This window comes from Anopheles stephensi, chromosome 3, assembly GCF_013141755.1.
Source record: "Anopheles stephensi strain Indian chromosome 3, UCI_ANSTEP_V1.0, whole genome shotgun sequence".
NCBI lineage: Eukaryota > Metazoa > Arthropoda > Insecta > Diptera > Culicidae > Anopheles > Anopheles stephensi.
The window spans coordinates 85,297,559-85,316,868 of NC_050203.1; the positions used below are offsets into that span (position 1 = coordinate 85,297,559).

The 19,310-nt window shown below is 46.7% G+C and overlaps 1 protein-coding gene across 1 annotated transcript; it reads left to right on the forward strand.

Moving 5' to 3' along the window:
* The first annotated feature begins 18,216 nt into the window (after positions 1-18,216).
* On the forward strand, positions 18,217-18,919 carry LOC118513887. The gene is made up of 2 exons (XM_036060201.1): positions 18,217-18,465; positions 18,572-18,919. Exons 1-2 carry the CDS (start codon positions 18,274-18,276, stop codon positions 18,713-18,715), a joined length of 336 nt encoding a protein of 111 aa, XP_035916094.1. The 5' UTR covers positions 18,217-18,273; the 3' UTR covers positions 18,716-18,919.
* Positions 18,920-19,310: the final 391 nt, after the last annotated feature.

Here is a 19,310-nt window from a genome sequence, read left to right on the forward strand (position 1 = left end):
ACCGGTATTTTAACGGTGGATTCGTGGAAAACGGGTGGAAGTTGTTCATATTTTTATGAATGAAGCTTGGCGGAGTGGCTTTGCATTGGGTAAGTAATAGAATTTTTGTTTGAATTACTGGATGAGGTACGCGTTTTTATTCCAAATCGGTTTCGGCAACAACAATTTTAAAACAAAACCGTTTCACAAGCTTCCCGAGAGTGACCCGAGACTGTCATAAAACATTCCTCCGATCGTGCTGTGTTCAACGTTGCAAGCGAAAACACAAAAAAGGGCCAACTTGCACCTCAAGAGAGAGAGGACTCAAAGCATCATAAATTAGGTGCGTTGCGTTTGACGAGCTGATTTTTGCTGTTGGCCTGGCCACCTGCTGTTGATTGCTTGCTTGTTTTCTTGTAAATTTCTTCGCCACATTGAGCGTAACGAATGTACTCCGCATCAACCGAACTGCATTCAAAACTCTATCGTGATAGTTAGCCGCAAAACGTGTGACCCCATACAGTGATAAGGTTTCGGCCGTTTGTCCTTAGACAAAACCCTTCAAAAACGGTAGTAAGAGATTGCTACCGTATTTGAGTTGCAGTTGGAAATGAGCGTAAGCCAAATTGGAAGACCTGTGTCGATACCCGTTGAGTTTGTTTGGCAAACTTCAATTCGATACGCACCGTTTGATTACCAGCTCGAGAACGAAGAGCAGCGTGTGTTAAGAGAGAATTGATTTGTGTCCAAAGCACGAGGCCCAATCAGTCTGGTTTGCATTGGTTGACCGGGGTTAATGAAAAATGAAGTATTTGTACATAATTTATGGCTTGAAAGTTTGACAAGCTATCGGCATGCAATTCGTTCTACGTGTTTGTTCCAGCACGGCAATCCGTATGATTGTGGAGATCTGCTAAGTCTTCGTCACAGTGGCTGTGCACAGAGGACTCAATTGACATCGGTGCTCTCAGCAAGACTTCAAGTCATGTACTAGATGGCCGCAAGCACCTCGAACTGATTTATACAGTTTGATAGATCATAGCATCCTTCGTCCGAGGGATCTTATCGCCGTCATGAAAATATTTTCGTTGCTGTAACTTTGTCGTCGTTCATGGGATTCAAATCTAGTATTGGTGCTGCATGAAGCTATTTGAGTTAGAGTTACAGATTTATTGTGGTGTGGTAATATTTTGGTTGTGCATGTCTCTATGAAGATTACCATTAGAATAAATTTCAGGATATTCAGCAACTTTAATATGGGTAAAATTAAGTCACAGAAAGCCAGAAATGGCAGGCCGAGACCTCTCGAGGTTGTAGTGCCAAAGAAGAAGAAGAAACTTCAGGATAACTAAGCCATTGATGAAGTTGTTTTGGGAGGGCTATAAAAAGATGCTGATTCTTCTTCTCTCTTTGGTGATCAAAGTGAATACTAATCTGTCGCATTAATTGAGGACTGAATAAACGGGAACAGTGATTCATCCAGAAGAGTAAATCCCGATGCTGTAGAGTTAAGCAGCCAACCTGTTGATGATTCCATTGAATTCCGTTGGTGCGTAAAGCATGGTGTCCTCTTATTCTAAGCATCCTTTGTCACAAATAAAAAAGTAATTTCATACAATGCACAAGATGAGCCATACTAAACATGATCAAAACGAGCACAAATATGTTACACCAATGATGATACATCACATTCCTTTGAAGCTCGTTTTCCTCGTTTTCGCTCGTGACCGTGATTTATCGTTTCTATGGATTGGACCATTTTGAAGAGCCTCAATATCGGTTTGAATCGGTGGCATAAAAAATCCCCGTGATGTGACATGTGTAGTGCATCAAAGTAACGCGCTCGACTTACTTAGTCACACACAGACACACAGTTCAGGAACGGACGTTTTTCCCGCCCTCCAGAGGTGTGCAAAGCGGCTGTGGGAATGACTCACGGGAAAAAGAAAAGCGGAGGGCCGATCCCGGACCGACTCATCGCGCTGGAATTTAGCTGACCAATCGAATCGAGTACGCCACTCATCGCCGCCGTGTGCTGTTTGGGTCGCGCGAGCTGCATCTTCTCGGAGCGAGGTTTTGTTGAGGTCGGCTGTCGAAACCGTTCGCATGAGTAGCATAAGTGATGATGTTTGGCCCGTAGCCGTATCGCGTTTTCGACAATCCCGTCGGTATGGCCCGACGATCGAATCGAACCCGATTGATCTGCCGAATTATGATGATGGCCGGGAATGAGATGAGATGACCGAGAGAGAAAGGGGGGGGGGAAGATCGGGGCAACTGTCAGCTGTCGGCAAAACGCGAGCCGTGAAGTCTATTCAACCGCGGTGCCGGGTGCCTTCGAGTGATCAAGTACCAGTGCATTGTAACCGATGCGGCTGCAGGCTCAGCACTCAGCGCGTACGGGCCTGAAAGTCGAGTATCGCTTACAGGCCCGCCTGCGAGCCGCCTCACTACAAAGTGGAAGTGTGATAAAATAACACACGTAGCAACGAGGACGCGGTTCTTGACGCACGACGGTGTGCGCTCACGCGCCTCGGACGCGCTTTCACGGCGCGCTCGGATCCGGCGGTGTTAATATTCCAGCATAAGTGGCCACCAAGGGACGATCGGGGCGCAAACGCGATACAGGTAACCGATACCCCTATCGCCCCGATCGTGCGCCACACAGCTCGATCAAAACCGAACCCGCCTGCGTGGCTGGCGAGCCGGGTTCGTTTCTCATCTGCCCGTTGAGATCTTTCGATGTTGATATCGTCACTCACCGCCCGATCGCTTGCCCCGTTGGAGTTGATAGGAGCTCCGGCGGAATCGGGTGGTTTGGGGTTGGCGATCGTTTGCCGTGGTCAATGTGTTAATATTTCTATTATTAAAAATGACACACGATGACCAATCGGGCGATCAAACGGCGATCAAACAGCGTCATCAACAGCTTCGTGTGTGCGCGCGCGCGCCCCCTTTCATTGTTGTTGGGTGATCGTGGCTGTTGTTGTGTGTTGTGGTTGTTGTTGGGTGATCGATCGATCAGCTCGAGACGCGCCTTGCGATCGCCTTTCAAGCGTGGCCTTTTCATCTTCCACCGACCCCGATGTTGCTGTGTTTTGGGGTGGTTGTTACAATGTTTAGCTGAAATAGGTAACAATAATATCAAGAAGTCATGACGACCTCGTTGGGAGACTTTTCTCACGCGTCGCACGCCTGGACATTAGTTCGGAGGGGGGGTGCACCTATATAGCGCTCAAACACACACACACACATGGTGATCTTCACCTTCCAAGCGCAACAATCTTTAGTCGATCGCGGGTTTTAGCGGGCTGATCTTGACTCATCGCATCAACTTAAAGGAACGGAACGTCTGATCACAATCAGCAGCAGCAACAAGACTTCCCAAGGCTCGAGTAAGACATCAGGACCAACCCAGTGTTACTCACTGGCGAAGGTAGCAGCAAGCCCGTCGTCGTCGGGAGACCATTATTTGTCTCCGCTTGTCCGCACTTCCAAGTAATCGTCCGGCGTCGGCGATCGGTGTGGTGTCAAGGAATTAGCTAAAAATCTGCTACTCTGCATTTCAACGCGAGCTACTACTGTCTTCCCGACCGAAGGCGAAGGTCCCCTTTTCCCCAGAGATTACTCGTTAAGATTGGTAGTGATTAATAATTTCGTTGATTTCGGTTCGGCGATAGTTCCCGGCTCGAGACGTCCGGAGAAGCACTTGCGCCCGGTTAATGATCCTCAAACCCCGAACGGACCCGGGGGAACTCCGGGGTGAAGAGTGATTAAGTTGGGGCAGAGCAAAAAATAAAGACTGAAAATTCGCCGAAGGTAGAGCAATTCTGTGGCTCGGTAAGCAGCGATAAAGTTGGGTTGGGTTGGGCGAGAATTTGTTTATCTTTCCCGTCACGTTCAGGCTTTGTTTTTTTTTTTTTGCTTGGTGTCCTCGTCCTCGGCTTTCTGGTCCGAAACTGGTCAAATGGAATGGATGAGCTTTCATGATGAGTTTGCTGTTGGTATCTCGTTTGGGCGACGGTAGCCTAAATGATAAAGATCAAATCGGGTTGATATGGTAATAAAAAAAGGCCAGCGAGCGATCACGCTGGTGGATCGTGGTAGCAGCCATTTGCTGGCTGCCAGATTTACACAAAACCAGTGGAGATAAGCCGGTACGCCGAGGGTGCGGTTCAGCTGGGAAGAATTTCTCGGTGAATTAAGTTCGATAACGAGCAACGATGATAAAGCACAAAGAGCTCCGAAAGCTCGCCTGAAGTTCGGAAGCCAGCAACGGAGCTGATCCAGATTCCGTTTGGGTTTTGAGATGCAGCTCCAAGGTGAAAACAGGGCATGAAAACGGTCAACACACGCGGACAGGAAGACCCTTCGGGCGGGTTGGAGATTAATTTTTTACGGCTCGAGTTGATCCTTCCGGGGGGGGAAGCCGCTCGCCAACAGCAAGCCGATCTCCAGCAAGATCTGGCGAGGCGTAGACGAGGTCTGGATGATTAACAGTTTTCAACTACCGGCGCGCGGGTTTGAAATGAATTTCCTGCAGCCTTGGAGATTGCTACCGAATGAGTTGACTGAAGCGGACGAATTATAATTGCGCGGGAAATTAATTACCAGTAGCGCCGGAACCGAAACCGACCGAGTCGCTCCCGGCGCGGATCGAAATTGACGAACATGACGCGTTGGTCTTGTTACGAGGTAATCTACTTCATTAGCTGCTACTAACTTTGTAGCCGGACGACTTTAAAGCCGCTGCCGTCGAAATCAATCTCGTTCGATCGTGGTTGCAGTTCTCGTCGGTAGTTGCGCTCGGGACGTAATGCAATTAAGTAAGTAAGACTTTGGTCCATCCGCCTACCGGATGTGATCGGCGCTGCGTCATGCGATGTGAATTTAGTTTAAAGTAAGCACACGGCAGCGTTCCGATAGGAATCTCCAAACATCAGGATCTGGTGGTCGTAACTTGATGCGTAACCACTTCTGAATCATTACCATCAAATAATATGAGTTGGTCAGCGGAAGCGGTTCAAATTTCTTCTTCAGCCTGAAGTGCTATGGTTTTACGCATTTGGCCATAAGTTATTGAGCCCCGTGCGATATCATAACACCGATCGCGTTAGACAGACGGCTCGGACGGTGCAGTTCGGTGCCGTGGCCAATTAACTTCCACAAATTATCCACATCTTTATTCGGCCGGTTCCATTTCTTCAATCGATTGTCCCATACCGTGAATGTTTGGGGTTCGTTCCTTGTTTTTTTTTTGCCTTCCTTCCTTCGGTTTGTCCTCGGCCAGAAGGTGTCCCATAAAGATTTTTTTCCTTCTTTCAGAGAGATGGAACAAGTTTCCGTCGCGCGGGAGGTACGATGCCCGTATTGCGCACCGGGTTTCCGGCAATCCGGTGTAGTGTAACGCCACCAGCCGCCGGGAATCATCATTTCGGGGGGACAAACGAACACGAAAGAAAATGTGGGTCCCGTACCACACACACACCGGCCACAAACGAACGGAGCTTTTGTGTATCAAATTTCAAGTACGATACCAATTTTAATATTTTATCATCCTCCGAAACATATAATTTTTGACATTTTAATAATATATCTCCCGCGCGCCGTGGGTCTGTCATATTCGTCCGACTCGTGCGCCATATGCGAGGTCCGTTGCGATGCCCGTGGATGGGACATTAGAGCGTGCCAGGGGAATCCAACCAATCTGGCAGCCGGCAACCGTATCGGATCACCGGCTAGAATTGGACCGAGGGGGTGCGAGAGAGCGCAGGAAGGCTGAAACGCATGATATTGAGAACGATCGCAGCCGGAGACATAAATTTCGCACCCGAAATCTTCGAGGTTTTTTGGGAACATATGGGAAAGGAAGGCAAAGGAACAGCAAATGGGTCCCTCCGAAAGGGGGAAAAAAAGCTAAAGCTTCCGGATGATGCATGAGTGGCGTTGTTAGACATGGCCAACAGTTCTCCCCACGGTGGACAGGAATGGAGAAATTGGAAGCCGGGCTGACGAATACGGAAAATGAGACCCTCCATGCATAATTTGGCTACTATTTTGATAAATTAATTTATACAATCTGTGATGCGGTCCATCCGGTTCGAGCGCCGGGGTGGCATTTGGTGTCTTCTGGCTTTCCGTTCTGTGAGGTTTGTGTCTAGCCTTTGTGGCTTTCGGCGCAAAAAATGCTCCCAGATTCGGTTTTGTATTAGTTTTTTCAACAAAAATATACATTTTAAGAACAGGAATAGTTATAATGAGAAGTTAGAAAAACATATTGTGGGACATTTAAAATGTGTTGCGATGAATTGCTCAGGAAAAATTGATGCTACGATTTACTTTTCCGAAATTCCAGTACCTATGACCTGATGTCCCATCGGCCTTAATCATTACTCAGAGTCAAGATCTCTAAAGTAATGAATGTTTAAAACTTCGATTGAGACCTTTAGAATCTGGCTTCTCGTCTAGAAAGATATTTTGCCTTACAAGGACCTTCATCGACTATGGAGCCTTGGCTACTAAGAAGCCCCGTGGTGCAAAGCGTTTCATAGCTCATGAAGCCTCATCTACTAAGAATTCTTATCTATCAAAGAACCATACAGACCATACCGACCGACTCTGTCCGTCAAGGGAATTCATCGTTCATGGGACCCCTTTTTACGAAGCGTCAGCCAAGCGACGTCCAAAGGGTCTCGTCTAAGGAACTTCAATGACTGTATATTGTACATCTTAGGCTAATAAGATTCAGGAAGAGACCTACGATAAACTACGAGAAAAACGCTGATATTAAGTTGTTTCAGCCCGCTGACAGGTTTGATTGTAAGATCAACTCTTCCAACGTTGTTCCTCAATTATTTGAACTATAGCTACACCAAATCAACTTATATTATATTCAATTTTGCCATACACAGAGTGAGCTTAATACTAAAATAATAACATAGGTAGAATGGCCATTTAAATGCATTAAAAAAGCAAATCTATTGTTTAAACGCATATGTTACCAACAAACGAAGCTCAAAAGAAGAAGAAAAAAACCCATGTCCTTCCATCCTACCGCCCGGATCGAACGGATTCGTCCATAAATTTCAAATCATTATCATCCGATGCTGCAACGCTAAGACAACAGTATACCGAAAAACACCAACCACAGAATGAAAAAATCTACGCGCAAAGACAAACAATTCCGAGGCGAACGAGCGCAGCGAGAAGGAATCAAAGCAACGGCGCGCCATTATAGCACCGATGCTATAAGAAAATGCACACAAATCCTTTTCTTTGCTGTTGTTTCTCTCGCTTTGTTCGGCCATTGGTAATCTAATATTTATAGATCCAATTATGCCCGCCCGAATGGAGGGGGCGCATTTGCTCGCGGGGGCGACAACCATACGGCACACCCCATACCCTGGGGAGGCTTGAGTCCCACAGCGTCGTGGGCCGTGGGCATTCTGGTGCCCACCTGTGGTGCCGCGCGGCGTTGTCCAGCAGCGATTTGTAATTGTCACTTGAATGGAGATTGCGTGGATAGCGAACGAGAACGAATGGAAAGCCGGGATTTCGGGATCTATTAACACGGGTGCGCATTCGTGAGGGTGGTTAACGTTCGCCGGCTAGACTTACCGATCCGGGGGCGATTGTATTACCTATGGGAGAAGAAGCTCTGGAGCTAGCAGCAGCAGCAGCAGCATCAGCATCGGCAGCAGCAACTCGCAGTAGAGTAGCAAATGATAATTTATACTTCTGATTCATTCCCGCTAATTGTGGAGCCATCTTCGGGACGATTAATAGCGATTGATGCCCCGCCGGTTGGCTGTTTTGAAATTATAATTATGAATAATATTTCTCCCCACTCTTCGTAGCCTTCTATCCCTGCCTCACCACCTGCAAAGGTTCACGTTTTCGGGAGGATTTTAGCATAATTTATGAACGGTGGAAACTTCTGTTTCGTCCGATGGCGATACTAGATACTCGGACACTGTGAGGACACTGCGGACCCGCACGCCCCCGGGGTTCAAAACTGAACCAGATCGTCGGATGTTGTCTTGCTTTCTCGCCCGATCCACCCGATTGTTTCGGTGGAAGCAACATCAATAAGCGCCGCTTAGCAGGATCCACCGACGGTTTTCTTACCTTCCTGTGAGCCAAAGCCCCGGGCAGGCGAATCGAACGGTGGTGTTTTGGTTACGGCTTATTCAAATTCAAATCGATCGAATAGGACACGGGGAGAAAAAATGGTGGTTAAAAACACAATCAGCTTCCAAAAAATTAGCCAACAAGAAAGGGGAAAGAATGCGCTTCGATTATTGGATCACAAAAGCTGGACGCTGGCCGCATGAATGAAAGATTCATCGATTGGGAATTAATCTTCGCGGAAACGATTCAATTAACTTTGACTACTTAAACGGATTAACGTCCGGAGTGCTAGGACTAGCTGAAGGATGAGCGTGGTAGCTTGTTAGAGCGAGGGAAACTTCTGTTGATGAATTTAAATTAGAATAGAGTTTAAATGCTTATGTCCCCTAAGAAAAGGGAATGAGAATTGTGCTTGGAAAACTACTGACTGAATACTTGAAAAAAATCATAAAACGATTCTCAAATTGATCGTCTAGGCAACTATCGTTCCCATGGCAATAAAAGTTGGGTGTGAAAATCGACACCGATGGTAATCGTCGGTTCCCACCGCCTGTTCAAAACTCACTGCGCCTACTACTACTACTTAGCAGCACATTAATTCGCATGTGGACGCCACAGAGTCCTAGGCCAGCCCAAAACCCTCGATACCTGCTGCTCATTGCCGATCATCGCCGATCGCCGGGCTTGTCTTTCCGATCCGATCGCGTTGTCACTTCATTGACGACAGTCGCGTCGCCAAGACCCCGGGCTCGGGCAGCTGATTAATGATCGCTGTTTAGGGCGTGCATGAGTGCCAAGGGGCCAAGTTTCCACGTGTTTCCACCGAAAGCGTGAGCATGGCAGCCCACATGCACACCCCTGCGGTGGCGTTGGCAGGGCAGCGGTGTGGCAGCCTGGTGTCAACGAATTGACTTATCGTCACGCGTCTTCACTTCGGGTTACGGGTCGGTTCTGGCGTGTGTTCGAAAGAAGAAAACCCCCCGCCTGGTGGGACATCGCCCACGGGTCGACGGTCGCAAAAGGAAAGGGTTGGGAAGCCCTACGGTGAGCATGCTGCGCACTGCGCTCTGCGGCGACCGTGAGGCGTTTCCCGAACAAAATTATCTAGATCGGTATCGGGACGGCCATTTCGAATGACAAATCGCTTGACAATGGTTGGCGACGAGGATCGAGGTTTTCAGTTTAACGATCGTTCACCGAGAAGGTGGCATCCCCGATCGGCAAGAACATTAGCGGCTCAATATGGAACCCACGGAATGTTGATCGGCACCGATCGTGATTGGAGGAATGTGAGCGACATGAGCTGTGGAACAATTTATGGAACAAGCAAGGAGTGAGTTGGGAAGAGATGAACGTACTTTAGGACGTTGGAAGAGCGCAGCATGTGCTTTCAATAGATTCATTTCTCTACTAGATTCATTAAAGGTAAATTTCCTTCTCGAATGAATTACACCAGAATGAATTATAAGCGCAAGCACTAATTAATTCGAATTCATGCAATATTCATTGAACAATTAGCTCATGTTAATTTACATGGTATGGGTAGGTTTCTGCCCATGTTTCCCATATACCGTTCCAATAACAATCAGTTTGCGCCTTGCAGGTAGCCATTCAAAAAGGCCATAAATAATGCACCCGCCTGTCTGTCTATCTGTCGCTCGGTACGCCCATGGTACTACCATGCGTCTCCATCGCTTGGCCGGCGCTCCACACGTCAAGGTGTGTAGTAAGAGCGATAAATATTACAGCACAGGAATTATTACAGTACCGGGCCTCGTCAATTGAATGTGGCTACTAAGGTGTATCGCGGTGATCGGTGTGGCAGTTGTTGTTGTCGGTTGCAATCTCATTAGAATTTTCAATACACGATCGTTAGTGGCAGTAGGATCATTATTGACAAGAAATAGCAAGCGGATGGATAGGCATTAACATTCATTAGTAATGGCTGGTGGAATGGTTGGAATTACTGCTTTCAATAAAAGGAAGCAATTCGGACTCGATCGTACCGAACAAGGCGTTCGTCGCTAATGTCCATGTTCTCTGTTGTTTATCCATTTGAATTTCAACCCTTGTTTGAGATCGCAGAAGAGTTTATAGTTCGAGTTATATTTCCGGGTTGAGCAAAAATATTTTCTATAAGACAAGTAAATTGCTTCGGTTATTTTAATACAATAAGTTGGTTCGAAATATAAAAGAGAAAAAAAATCATAAAAGAAAACTAAAACAGTCAGCACATGCGGTGTTGACAATAGGGCGTCAAGCCGTCATCCTAAAAAAAATAAGAAAACTAAAACAAAATTTTAAATAAAAAAATAACATAAAAGAAAAAAGACTATAAATTAATGCAAATAGTAGAATGAATCGGGGCGATCCGGTGGCCGAGGCGATAACGGCGCCGGTCTTCACACGGCAGGACCGGGTGCAAATCCCATCAAGACCGCCTGGCCATACGTAGGGCTGACTACTTTTCTACGGGTAAAATTAAGTCACAGAAAGGCAGAAATGGCAGGCCGAGACCTCTCGAGGTTGTAGTGCCAAGAATGAAGAAGAAGTAGAATGAATCTTCTGGAATTTCTCCTCTTACAGATGGAAACGATTGTTTCGATGGAAAGTGATCGAGTTCATTTTATAAAATTTTTCTTTTTCCTTGGCATTAGCATTACAGACTCAGCGATCTCGGCCTGCCATTTCTGGTTTTCTGTGACTAGATTTCACCCTTAGCAAAGAAGTCAAAACTGCGTATTGGGAGGCGATCTGGATGGGATTTGATCTCCGATGATCCTGCCGTGTGAAGACCGGCGCCGCTGCCGACTCGGCCACCGGTCCGCTTCAGCATACATACAACATATTTCATACAACAGTCAGTGACTTGAGACAGTGAGAGGTTCGAAACATTTTTGTTGAAATGTTGTCAGCGATAAGATAACTACACTCCTTCTTGTTTTAGATATGTCTGCGTGAAAGGTCCTCGCCTAGATTGAACCGTGTCCTTGATGAACCAATTATAGAGATGAATCACCAAAAAAGCATTCTCTTTTCGATTTTTTCTTATTTTCAAACCCCTATCGCTCACCCTCAAACCTCTCGCAAGGCAAAAAGGTCACGTTAACGCACGTTACAAGCGGACCACGATTATGAAACTAAAAACTAAACCAAATTCGCTAGAATGCAGAGCAGTCGAACCGCGAGCCTGGATCTTCCTTCCTCAAACACACAGAGACATACAGTCGAAAAATACACAGCGAAAAAAAGCACCAAAAAAAAAAACGCACAAGACAATAAAAATCCAATAAATCACGGTGATTTATGTGTGATTTTCAGTAATATTTTGCCGGACTCGCGGGCCCGGTTCGCTGTGTGGCCCATTTCGTGGTCACAAAGATGAGACACATACAAACGGTCACACAAACACACACGGGCCATGGAACCATATCACAATCGCACAATCCTGCTCGGTCGATCTGTTTTTCGCAAGTCAAGCCAGATCGCTTGGCCCAGCCATGGTGTTTTGAGCGTACAAACGCGTGCGGGCGCTTTTTTTTCGCTATCGTTTGCCGGTTAAATGTGCTCCGTAACTAAACGAGTGCACGCACGCGTAAATGGTCGTTTTAGGGCTTTCTTTTCCGGTCCGGGCCGGCAAATCGGGCGCGTGTGTGCGCGCGCGCGCATTTTTGTTGCGATTTTGTGTTGCAGAAGATCGAGCAAGGATAAATGGATGTGGAGATGCATCCTTTACGGATCGAGTGTCTGGTTTCGTTTCCGGTCGCGTTAATCAATGGACTTGGTTTGTTGTGACATGGATGTGGAATGTTGTGTGTGTGCATCGTGGCCATTTGTCGATTTGGAAACTCTCAATTTTGGTAATAATTACTATCCTTAAAAAGACTTCTCTTTCACTCTGTTCCTCTCGAGCTTCAAAGTGCATAACGATTTATGTTCTACCAGGTGACGCTCTCGACGCTTTTGGTGATACATTTCCATTCTCACCCCGGAAAAGGCAATTCGGATCTCCAAAAGCGCAAAATTGATTGCCCCGATTACCGTGCATGCAGTTCCGTGGCGCTCGAAAACATTTTCGCACCACGCGAGGCACCATATTTTGTCCAAACATTTAAAGGATGCCCACCTGGAATGGACAGGTCAGTGCGAGAGTGCAGCAAGAGTGCATCAAAGGGTGAAGATTTATCTCTTGCCGGGCGAACCGCGAGGTGACATTGAAGAGTTGCGCGTGGAGGTTCGTTCCTGCGAGGCCCAAAATCTGATGAATTTGTTGCCGTTGAGATGAGGCAAAGATGAATGGGATTGCACTTATTTTTCTGCACTCTATAGCAAGAGAAGATGGATGTCTAAGGTGTTTTATTCGGAGTTGCGAAATAGGGAGGGAGAAATAAATTATTTGGTCAAACTTCTAGATTGAGACCTCCATGGCAGGCGCAACGGAGTAGTCGAGCCTGGTGCTCCATGACTCCATGACTCCTAGTGGCTCTCAGGTGATGTGTTCTACACATTGTCTGTAGACACCACACCTTCACCGTGCTGGGGTGAAACAGATCCGTTTGTGGACTAGTGATCGAAGCAGTTATTTACAACCTCACCTAAGGGCAACCATTAGTTACTGTCGAGCCGGGCTAACGAGTGACAGAAATTGCCACTGCAGCGATGTGTGCCGTGTAGTAGTTATGAGTAATAGTGTTTTACCAGTGTTAATTGAAGCTCGTGTACCTATGCCAGAGCTACACAGAGCTAACAACAAACGAGCACAGGCAATATCGAATGTCACAGCACATGTCCCTCGGTGTGTCGAAGTGAGACTCCAGGCAAAATTTATTGTAAGTCCCTGTCCCATGTCGTTCCTGTTTCGAGTTTGGATTTGTTTTAGGAACGATTAAACGAGCAAGCGTTTCAGGGAAATGTATTTGCCAATAAACACTCTACAATAGCCCCGATCGCCAAGTTTTCATTTCGGGGATGCATTCTCAATTGATCGTAATTTAGGGAGTGTGGCTGACATCATCCGATGTTGCAGGCATGTATCTGCATGAAGGCTTTCAGTGTCGTCGATAGCTTGTACTTCTCGAGGCCGTGGGAGACTTGGGAAAAATATGACTCCAGCCGAAACATTGTGAGAGTGCCTTCCTCGTTCCTCGATTAGCGTTCTTGGTGCCACTTCAGACACAGAAATGATTTGTTTACGCGCTATAATTGCAGTTTTTTGGCTACAACTCCCGCCTTCCCAAAACAGAGCTTGCCGGACCAACGCTGTCGAATGCTCATTGCCAAGCTCGTAAACTTTTGCACTCGATGGATGGATGGATGGATGGATGGGTGGGAAGCGATAAACATTCGACTCGCCCATCGACGACCATGGTGGCCCCTCGGGTCACACTGGTCCCGCGGAAGCACCATTCAGCACGATCTATTTCTTGTTGTGTGAAATTGATTTCGCTCGTAAATGGGAACGTCGAACAATACGGAAGAATTTCGTCATCCAGTCTCCAGCTGATTTTGTTTATGTGACGTACTGAATAAATAAATCCAAACACACACGCACACGCATCGCAATGATGGTGAGAACGAAGCAGGGAAAAAAAAGGATGGAAGGAAGCGTTTCAAATAAAATTGTGTGCCGGTGACGACATCTCGGAACAGCGTCGTGATTGAAAGAGGTAAGAGCTCTGATGCCTTTCCGCGATGCGCGACTGCGACGTTCTAACCATGAGGAGGAAACACATGAGGAGGAAACAAAAACGGCCGGCACGAAAATATCTCTCGCGTGGGTGACATTTTTATTAATATATCTATTTAGTGTCCACCCGATTGTCATAAAATTGTACATTTAAAGATACATTTTAATATATTTTCTTGCTGTGTTGCGTGTTTTTTGTTCCCGAGATATACGTTGGAACAAAAACAAGCAAACGAGCCGAGGACGAACGATCAAAAACTAATGTTTGCACGATGCACGAGTGTCTGAAGAAGCTGTGGCCGGTGTCGGGGTCCGCTGCTGGACGCTGATGTTCGGAGGGTGTTCGGTGTTTTTGCTCTGGTGGAAGATAATTTATTGAATTGTTTCTCGACGAGCCGTTCGCGCGCTTGTGTTGAAAGATGTTTATGATGGTCAGGTTTGATAAGGTTTTTTGGGGGATGCAGCTCTGGAGGTGACTCTACGCCTTTTAGAAGCATTGTGAAGCAGAGGAGATAACCAGAAGCATGGCACCGAAGAGCACAAAATCCGTGGGCTTTGTTCGGTGATGCACGGGCATAAGGTAGCCAAGGCGTACAACGAAGTAGAATAGCAAACAAAGGATTCTCACTCAAACCGTAGGCTGACGAGATTAGATGCGCAGAGGGCCTTAAATTTCTTTGCTTCAATACTCTCCGAAATCGCATTAACGCTAGAAAATTGCAAACAACACAAGAATTACATTTCGATGCAAATAAACGGTGACGGGCTAGACGGTAGGTAATCCCTTTTGGCAGTCGAAGGTGCTAAGCGGTACTGGCAGAGATCGGCTTAAGCGGAAATTCTCCCGTCTTTTCTAAGCTTGTGTACGCCTATAAGATCACGGGGACTGTTTTGGGTAAATATTTGGGAAGTTGATTAACCACCGTACGGTGATGGGCGTGCCACGGATCGATTGATCGATAATCGCATTATGACACATTGATCGCAAGTCCGTAAGCTCACTGGCTACTTGATGGAGGACGCTCGCTGGTACGGAGCACCAACAGAACGATCGTCAACCATGGTGGTCACCAAACAGGCAGAAATAGGATCAGAAAAAAAAACTCGGGAGAGAAATTGATGAGCCCAACATTCTGTCAAAACATCCCACACAGCATCCCAGAAACGGAACGGAAAGGCGACAGGACACGGGACCCGGAGTCCTTAAAGGTGTGATGGGTAAGTGACAAGATAACGCACGGACAATGGTGACAAGACAGGTAGGTAGGTTGGTGTGCACATGCACGAGAGTGAGGATCAACGCGCCTGTCAAGCGATGGTACGCCCCCGGGGGCAGGACAACACTGATCCTCAGCGGGGTTTTTTTTTTTCTTCAAGGAAGGATTTCGGAGCAGTCGCTGTTTGCCGCTCGTTTGACATCGATGCCACACACACATGAGCGAGATGATTTGAGTTGACCTCGTTCACCCTTAGGGATGTGTGACTGGATTCCCTGGTGGGGTGCATTCCCGCACGTAAGGAACGCATTGAACTAATAAGCTTGTCCCGGGACATGGCTTCCAACTGCGATGATTATCCTATTATGTCTAGCGACCGCACCTTGAGGTCCTTGCGCTGCAACTATGTGATCTATGTGGTTATGCTGGTGGTCTTCGGGGGAAGGAACGTTGAAGAATGTCCATAGGCTATCGTTGCACATCCTCAGCTAATTAACTTCTCCTGTCGAATCATTCTTTGGAGTGAAGATTCTTCGGGAAAATAAAACAATGCTCAGTTGGAGAGAACGATTCCCTTTTCGAGTTGTATTTCTATGAGGAAGAGCTCAGTTTGTTGTCTTTATTTAATGTTTAAAGTATTGCTTTATATTTACACGCATTATGAGCGGTTTATTATTCGATTTGTATGGACGTTTAATAACCTTAACGACTATAAATTGTGTATTCTATGACCAAGTGATGTGATATGCTTGTTAACGCCTGTGGGTAGGCAATGTGCTAGGATGAGATCGCAAATCGGTAAAAATATTTCAAGATGAGGCAACCAAGACCTTGATCAAGGACTTGAATATGACACAAGATGCCATCATAGGTCTTTAACTCTCAGTCTCTCATGAAGAAGAAAGTAAGTTGATGTAGCTTTCTAAAAATAGTTCTAATCAAAATGATCTTGGTGTTCTTCAAGACTTATTCCAATTTCTACGATATCTGCCTTTAAAAAAAACGATTATTAGCTGTTCAAAAACGAGCATCATCATCATCATAAAAATGGCCACCAAACAAAGGATCCAGCTCAACCAATATCCGGCCATTGACATTATCCTTATCGGTGACAAATAATGCCAAACCTTCCGTAATCTTCACACCTCAAATTCCCCGAACGAATGTCCTTTTCTCACCTTTCCCCGCACATGGGTGTCTAATCTGTGATAAGTGCAGCAGACGACGGTCGATTGTGTGCGTTTGACTGAGCCTAATTTACGAACACAGATAGTCCCGATAGTCCGTGTCCGTGAGGTGGCCTGTTTTGCCGGTGGCCTCCATTGCGAGAGAGTTGTTAGCCCGTCCCATTAAAGATAACCTACCGACTTGGTAGGTGTTGTCTCGCACCGGACCGCTGTCGTTGTGGTCGGTTGTTCGCTACCGCAGCCAACCCGAGTCTAGAACAACCCAACCTTGGAACGCCACACAGAACAGCCACACGGATAGGCCACACTTTCGGCAAACCAAAAAAAAAAAAAAAACATGACAACAATCCCCCGTCGGTGAGGACTTTCGGGGAAACCTCGAGTGACACCTCGGACGCGTGTGGGTGGGCCACGATCAGCTGCGAAGCTGCCGGCACGACCTCGCAATCTAATCTATATGGGTCTTTCTAAAACACCCGCGTCTGCCTGGTTTGCCTTGGATTTTGGATGGGCCGGCGTGCTTCGGACACCTTCTGTGCTTCTAGGAAAGTTTTCGGCCGGAAACTGAAGCCGGTTGGTTGGCAGGCCCAACACCATTAGCCGGCCAATCCGGCACAGAACAACCGCACAGTGTGAGCGTCCCATTAAGGCAAATACAACACAAAGACAAGACACCGAAACTTGAAAAGAGACGAAAAAAAAAACGATGGAAAAAAACATTAACCACCACCAAAGTGAACAAATATTTACTTCAACTTCCCGTTCCGATGCCGAGGGTGACAAAAGCAGCCAGGAACACACAAAAAGCCCCATGAAAACCAAAAAAAAAAAGCAGGCATGTACGATCGTAAAACTCCAAACAATCACAGAGGCTCGTTTGCACCCACTCATCGAAGTCGTTCCCCTTGTTCCAAGTCAATTAGGCAGTTGTCGTCTAGTTTAAGATATCATTTCAAATTCCCGCCGTACAGATTGCCTACCACCGGCGTCGCGTATCGGTGGGTGGCTTTAACTCTTCCCCAGCTTTCGTCCACGAGAACGTCCAGAGAGTGGGAGAGGGAGAAAAAAAGGCGAAACCATGGGCCAATCAAGAAAATGGACGCCCAATGGTACGATGGAAAACGTTTGAAAAATTAATAACTGTGTGTTTATTTGCTGCATTCGGCTTGGTGGGATATTTTAAGGTTCTTTTGGAGAGGCTTTTTTACAAAGCTTTGAAGGAGTTTATTGCCGCTTTGTATTGATGAGTCTTTTCTCGGTGATTTACTGGACGTCTTTACACTTTCTGAACGTGAGAGATCGAAGCAATCCACGACTTAGTAATTCGTTTCGATGTCTTTGGTTTTGGGATCCTAATTCTTGTTATCTGAGCTAATAAGAGTTATATATTCTTGAGGTCTAGAGACTCAAATACTTAAAATCTATCCTTCTGTTTTGATTCTACTGACTTACTGAGAATTACTCAAAAAAGGCAGGAGCGTTTGAAGTCTTTCTAGGAAACTCTTTAAGCATTGATTGACTAGGATTCCTCAGAAATTTTATAGGCATTAAGCGAAAAAAGCATTCCAACCCCAAGTCTCAAGGACTCAAGTGAACCAATGAATACAAAATTAAAGAATGAAGGCGATTCTTTGGGTCGAGGTCGTCCAAGAAATCATATTCTCGGATGTGGACTCCTACTACACCATCATCCACCACATTATTACTTGTTCATTTTGCGATTATTGTTAATCATTTGCTAGTTATTGTTGAGAATCTTACAAAAAAACCCTTCTCCTCAACCACCGCTTTCATGTGACAACCGGGCGATTCGAATTCAACCTCAAACTTGACGCTTTATTGACACATCATCTGACTCACTGCGCCGCTCGGGTGCAGTACGGGTGCGGTGCATAATGCTCAGGCTGGCTGGTGTCTCACATTCTACCCCATCAACGTCTATTCACAGTGGAAGGGCCGGCCCGAGAGACCAGTGAGCCTTAACCTAGCGCGTGACACCACGGGCCACAGCACGAGCCCCGAGAAGTCGAGAACAATTCGCTCAAATTAGCTATTCATTGCGAGGTGGCTACCCATGTTTGCCGGGTCAGCTTCCTCCCGGACATGGCCCGGTCCGGCAGTGACGCAGGTCCGTGTAGCGATCTATGTTTTACACGTGTTCTCGTTGCCTTGGCTACTACCGGTCCGGGTAAACGCGGTTAGAATTCAAAAGCGAAGGGACACACCGTTCTCGCTAACCTTTTCGGCACTGGAGATCTGGACGAAGGTAAGTGACGAACCCTTGACGGTGTTGTGACTTGTTGTTGACTCGCGCGTAAATTGGTTTTAATATTGTTTATTAAAAAGAAGTTATTAATGCACCTTTCGTCTAGAATTGCGAGAGAACGCCACGACGCCGTTCGAGCATCACCGATACGCCGCTAACTTATGTGAAGCAGATAGTGAAGCTTGTCCAAATGCAGAAATGGGTAAACCGTGTAGCATGCCGTTCGCCAACCAGCATTCACAATAAATAGCACGATTTCGCTCGTTCGATTGACACACAACTATCAGGAGGTGCAGGCGTGCAGCACACATACGAACCCCTGTGCGAGGTGTTTAGCCATTTAGCACATTTGCTTCGGCGCGTCGTGAGATAATTAAGCTAATGGATTTCTTGGCACCGGCGGGGTATCGGGTCAGCATAGCTGACGGATACTTGCAAGCACACTTTTCTTCTCCTAATTCTACATTTAATCGCACAACCGGCGTCGTGGGACTGTCGTCGTGCAGAGCGATTTGTGTCACGCGCCGTCAGCTCACGGCGCAACCTGCTGACAAGCCGACGGCCGCCGCACAAGTGGTGGTTGCGCTATCGGGAAAATTGTCAAATAGCGGGGCATAATAATCGTTAAATTATTAGCCGCTGCTAGCGAGCGCAGCAAAGTGGGCATGCATGTAATTGAAGGTGATAATTGAACAGTTCGGGCCGGAGCTTTAAATGGTGCAATGCTTAAACTGATTGAAATGGATATTGCCTGCAAGTGTGTGTGTGTGTGTGCGTATTAAACCTCCAATGTTTAGAGGCTCTTAATTCAAACACTATAATGTTCGCGCACACGGAACGGTGCA